Genomic DNA, 6,000 nt, shown 5'->3' on the forward strand with positions numbered 1-6,000 from the left:
AAAAATTTGTGGGCCATTAATTTAGTCTTGTATTCTGAAGGGGGGAGTATTTAATAAATAACACATTTAATTAATAACACATTTGTTGGTTTTTATAAATTAGGACAGATTTCAAACCATATTTTTAGTCAATTTGTTGCTGGCAAATGGTATCAGAATAATGATATTTTACTTCGAGGCTACTAAATGGACAACAATATGCCCGATATAGAAAAATCTGACAATGAGCTGTTATAATGGGTATGAGTTTGTGGCATGTAACTAAATATATATATAATATATTTGATGTGCAGAGTACTATTTAGCTATAGTCATACAAGTAGGATTTTAGGAAGAGAGGAAATAAGGTAAATATACTAATGTTTACAGTAAGTAAAGGCAATTATGTAACTACTTTCTGCCTGGGGATTTTTTTTTTCCATTACTATTTTTCCAGCGTGGGTTGTTTTGCTTGATTTGGCTGGTATTTTTGGCATTCACATCAAGCCGCTGGAGCTTACCTGATGTCACTATCTGTAGAAAGCGGGTTATGAAGGATGAATGCAAGGAGAGAGCCCCAGAGGGCAAGATTAAGGAGGAAGTTTGAACTGTTTTTGTTACTGTCTTTGAGATAATGGTAATGTTCAGTCCCTCAAAGTGAAGTGTACGTACTCAGTTCCTTATAACAGTGTATTCCAAGCATGTTATTCTACCTGTTCAGAGCACCGGATACTTCACATTTGCTGCAGTAGTTTGCACCCAATATGTTTACGTGAACATACATATACAGTGGCTAAAATTGCACATTTCTAGTAAGTGTCACCGTGAGACAGGAGGAAAGATGACAAAAGTGGCATTTTGTTCTTCAGTCCCCTTCACAGAATCCCTATCTCATGTCTTGGTTTAGTCCAGAATCTCAGCATTGGTTTCAGACTATTGATTCCTTAGCTTTGTTGTCTCTGTACAGATTTTCTGAGAGACCAGCCCAATTAGCTTCAGTGATTTTTGGGTTTCCTGGGAAGAGTTTGGTCTGACTTATATCATCCAGCCAGAACTCTTTCACTGGTATGGCTGTACAAAACATAGCTTTGAGTAGTTGACAGAGTAACAGTTACTGTGTTCACTTATGCAAAATAATAATTTAATCATCAAAAAGAGGAATTTTAACATTTTCATGATATTAACAGAATGAAATATCTTGACATATGTCTTCAGTATATTTCTATGGCATCCAGTGTGACTTTGCCTCAACAAACAACTCTGGGAGGGCATGTTTTTTCATGCTGGCATCTGTGGATTATATATTAATTTTTTAATCAACCTTCTTATGGCATTTAGAAAGCTATTACTTTGGCTGCTGTGACTGAGGTCAGAACTCACTGATGGTACTTGTGGTGCACGAGTTTTTTGTATGCTCTTCTGAATTTCCACTGTAGACTTTCAGACATTTCTGTTGTCATGGGAAGCTGCACCAGGTAGGGGGGGAGTTGTTGACTTTTGGGTGTGTATCTGAAACCATTTCCTTATAGCCTCAGTTTTGATATAAAGTTCTCCTCTGGGAATTAAGATCCATTCAGTATGTATAAAACTTTCATATGCAATATCATACCTTTTTCCTGGGTGTCTCCTGAAATGTAAGGGCAGGCTCCAGATTCTAATGAAGGTTCTCTTGCCTTCATGTTTTATTAATACTCCTGTGCTTTGATGCTTGGGATGAGTTCAGGTGAATAAAGCTGGACTTAAGTCTTATTGCCTTAGAAGCATCTGAATATCTGCCATTTTTCTAGTGATTTTTGTCTTGCTTATCTTGCTGCTTTGTTTTGCCTATTCAGAGACATGACAGATTAAGATAATAAAATTTCTTCTGTTATTTCCCAGTAAATGCACTGGTAACCCATAAGATCCTACTATTTGTAAAGCATATTTTTAGTTATTTAATTGTATAAATCTTTGCAAGACAGAACTGGAAACAGACTTTTAGCTGGGAATTAGAAATAATGGACTTCTGACCTCTTAAAAAGAAACAAGCTTTAAGTGAGGAAACAAGCAAAAACCAGCTTTAAGTGAGGAAGAGCTTAACTGAAACTACCATAGCCTTGAGACTTAAAAAAACCCCTCAAGAAACCAAACATAAAGCAAGACTATCACACTTAGCGATGTTGAGTCTTTAAGCCTGAGTTATTTGATACAGTATTTTCCGAAATTTTGGAAAGTACAGCCTCCCTTTGACTCACCTGCCCTCATACGGCCACTTGAGCTTGCAACAGCATGTTTCCTCCAGAAGAATGGTTGTAGTTATTCATTGAAAGTGCTCCCATTCACTCCTGCACTTCTGAGGAATGGAGCCCCTCCTGGCAGATGCTGATGGTGGTACTTTGGGGTCTAGCAGGTTGACAGCCTTTATTTCAAAAGTACTGTAAATTGAGGTGTGCTCCAAAAGAAGAAAATGGTCTCACTAATCATGCCACAATGAATTACAGTATGACATTTTCTGAAGTATGAACCCTTGGGAACAGGTTTCCTAAAAAAATGTAAATTGTATCAGTAGTTAAAGACAATACTGTTTCTGTGTGTTTAAGGTCAAATCAGTTACAATTACTTTTTTTTTCTTGCAATATTAAAGAAATGCATGCTTGCAAAGCAGATTTTCCTTTTCTTTTTCATTCGTTCCCCCAAAATTGGTCTTTCAGTTGCTGTTGGGAACTATAATTGCCTAATTTCCCGGGATTGCTTTGTAACCTACTGATGTTGCAAGTGTCTGCTTCATTGTCTTTTTCCTCTTTCTTTCCCCTGCCCCCACAAAACATGCAGGAAGTAATTTCGGCACTGCGAAGGATCTTGCAGAAGAAATAAGGTCATTAACATCTGAGAAGGAGGGACTGGAAGGACTACTCAATGAACTGTTGGTTCTGAGTGCCAAAAATGTCCGAAAATTAGAGAGAATTAAAGATGATTACACCAGACTGAAGCAAGAACTTGAGCAAGGAGAGACTGCCTTTGGTAAGTAGTTCAGAGGCTGTTACAGCTTTTTGCTCAGTCCAGAACTCCTGGAAGTGTGCTGAGTTTGAATCATTCTGCATTTTACAGAACACACTGAGTGTTCTGAGGAAGGTTTGGCCAGGACCTAGATAAACAATATGTTCAATATCTTCTCAACTGTTTCCGCTGGAGTTGAGGGAGTCTGTGTGGGAGAAGGGATATTACAGTGATATACAACTTTTTGAAATCTGTCTTAGCCCAGGTCTCAAAATCTTTCTTTTCTAAGCCGTTTTTATCATAGTGGAGATGGTACTGTGCGTGCATTCACATACAGAGGAATTAGTTGATGTTTCATGTGTACATATATAACGTATTTGGTGGTGGATCTGAACATAGGAGGTGGAAGGAATGCCCGATTGTGAAAGCAAGAGTTTTCACAGCAAGTTTAAGTTTGAGGGAGAGTTTAAACCGCTTGCCAAGTGCTGCTCTCCTGTAACTGTAAGCAGTACGCTTGGGTTGTAAAGTCATGGTGAAATGGGGAGTTTGTCTGCAATTACTGGGAAAGTTATTGACAAATTATCAAATAGCTAGGTCATTCCTAGGCTTTGCTTACCCTCTTGTCTGCTCTACTCTCTCATGAAGTTAAGCAGTTAAATGGCCTTGCTGCTTCCTTAAATGAAAAGGCTGAGTAACATTTGACTGCCTGCAAATGTACAGTTACTGCAGTTGTCTCTATAGGTATAATTCTGAGAGTTACTTTGAAGCTTTAGGGGTTTGAAATGTCTTTTCTTTCTCAGGGTCTTATGAGCAGTAGGTTGGTTGAAGAGAGTAAGGTACTACTGTTTTAAAAGTATGTGAAATTTCTTTGTAGGCAAGTGGATAAGCAGAGCTATCTTAGAAACAAAAATATTTGTAGGCAACTGGACTACAAAGACTACTAAGACTGTTTTAAAAATTAATAGAACTTTATATGTACACAATCTACTGGAGAAGAACTTGCCTTTTTAAAATCTAGATAAAACTTTTAAATACTATTCCTTAAATTTAGTGCATTGTGATACAAACCCACAAATGCACATCAAGCAATGCTTTCTCTTTACTTGGATTTGCAAGAGAGTTGAAAAGGGTTCTAACCTTCTAATCAGTCCATTTTGTTTCTCTTTTGTTTCTAGGACAATTAAACTTCCTATAATTCACATTTACTTCCCATTTATATTTTTCTTCAGCAGGGTTTTAAATAAAGCCTGTAAAAAACTTTTGCTGAAGCAACAGAATCTGTAGCAGTTCAAACTCTTTTCTTTCCCTTTTGCATTCATGTAGCAGTAAGGAGATGTCTTCTTGATCTGATACACTATCCCACAATTTATGAAAATAAATTTCAAAATACTGGGTGTTTGCTATGGGGATGGTTATTTTAATTTATTGTGACTCTGTAGGCATAAGGAGAAATTTATCCTTTTGTAAAATAAAACTCTGTCAAGCAGATACTAGTCAGAGATACATAAACTGAAATATGAAATATTCCATTTTTCCTTGTTTCTGCCCCCTTTATATGTGATCTACGCTCTTTTCTTCTTTAATAAATGGAAACTCAGGTTTGAGAACACTAGCATGAGTTAGATACCATTGAATTTAACAGAATACAAGCCTTCTGATGCACTCTGGAAACCAGTGCAGATGGTGTCTTGAAGATGACATGCACCTTTATGAAACCAGTGTTATTCAGCAATTTTATGTTTAGAGAATAAAGCGTAAAGAGTTGGAATACAATTTTTCTACCATTTGTTTTTGATGTTTAAAAGAACTGGAGGTAAGTGTGTTGACTTCATCTGCACTGTGGAAGGTGGGATCTGAGCTGGGGTAGCCGAGCTGACTTACTTCACAGCCTCAGGCTTGGGGTTGCATTTATGCCACTAAAATCTGTGTTACTGTGGAGGAAGGCGGTTTTGCCTTTTCCTTGTGTTCCTGCCCCAGCTCGTACACCAGGTCAGTGTAGACAAGAAAGCTGATGTGAGCTAGGCATTAGAATGCCCATGTGACTCACCAGTGAGTGGTGGAAGCACCAGCATCAGCACAAGGAGTTCAGCAAGGCTGTGGCACTTCTGATAGCAAGGGGTGTTGACCCATTGGTTTTGGTGACAGTGTGATTTTTGGGGGAGTATAGCCTGGCAGGAAAATGGCTCCTATGATGTTTGTTCCTTGAGCTAGTAGGGCACCACAGGTTTAACTGCTCTGTGCTATGAGTAAAATTAGAGTTGTACTACTGCTTGGTGCTGCCCATTCTTGGTTAGTTTGATGACTTAAAGCTACAAGCCAGAGAGAGAAATCCTTTCTCCATCTAATTCTACTAGCTGAAGGTGTTATTGTCCTATCTGTTTTTGTTAATATCTGTCTGTCCAGCATTTATTAGCTTGACCTGAAGGGCTCTCCAACTGAAACAGCAAAAATGATCAGGGCTAGGCTGACTGATCTGTGTCCTGGTGTGCAGCAGGGATATACCTGTGATTCCTCCTTGTGGCACACTTGTGCTGTGCTTTAACTTTGCTATGGAGTAAGTGTCTGTCCATGAACTAAACATAGGCCAATGAATGCAACGTGGAGAAAGAGGTCTCTTGGTCTTCCTGGAGTGATTGGACAAGAAGGAATGGCTTCACACTGACAGAGGGTAGATACAGATTAGCTTTTAGGAAGACATTATTGTGGGGATGGTAAGGCACTAGAACAGGCTACCCAGAGAAGCTGCGGGTGCCCCATCCCTGGGAGTGTTCTAGGCCAAATAGGACAGGGCTTTGAGCAACCTGGTCAAGTGAAAAGTGTCCCTGCCTGTGGCAGGGGGGTTGGAACTAGGCAGTCTTTGAGGTCCCTTCCAACCCAAGTCTTTCTATGATTTTCATCTTTAAAGGCTTGTCCAAGTTTAACTAAGTCAGTGGGTTTAGAAGTCCTTTGCTGTAGAAAGGAGATGCTTATTTTTTCTTCAGTAGAGGTAATCAGATCAACTAGAGCTGTTGTCTTCTCAGTCTTGCATATGAATTGTTTCTAGGG

The 6,000-nt window shown here is 38.9% G+C and overlaps 1 protein-coding gene across 1 annotated transcript in view; it reads left to right on the forward strand.

Annotated features, from left to right (window-relative positions):
* Positions 1 to 3,063, forward strand: part of LOC114070476 (disrupted in schizophrenia 1 protein-like) — a gene marked incomplete at its 5' end in the record, with an annotated part of 51,210 nt that extends 48,147 nt beyond the window's left edge. The window contains one exon of the mRNA XM_027907914.1: positions 2,791 to 3,063. Coding sequence (XP_027763715.1) covers positions 2,791 to 2,987 — 197 coding nt within the window. The remainder of the gene's footprint in view (positions 1 to 2,790) is intronic.
* Positions 3,064 to 6,000: the final 2,937 nt, after the last annotated feature.

Source organism: Empidonax traillii, unplaced genomic scaffold (assembly GCF_003031625.1).
Source record: "Empidonax traillii isolate 1590-97213 ecotype Southwest subspecies unplaced genomic scaffold, ASM303162v1 scaffold1573:size99210, whole genome shotgun sequence".
Classification (NCBI taxonomy): Eukaryota; Metazoa; Chordata; class Aves; order Passeriformes; family Tyrannidae; genus Empidonax; species Empidonax traillii.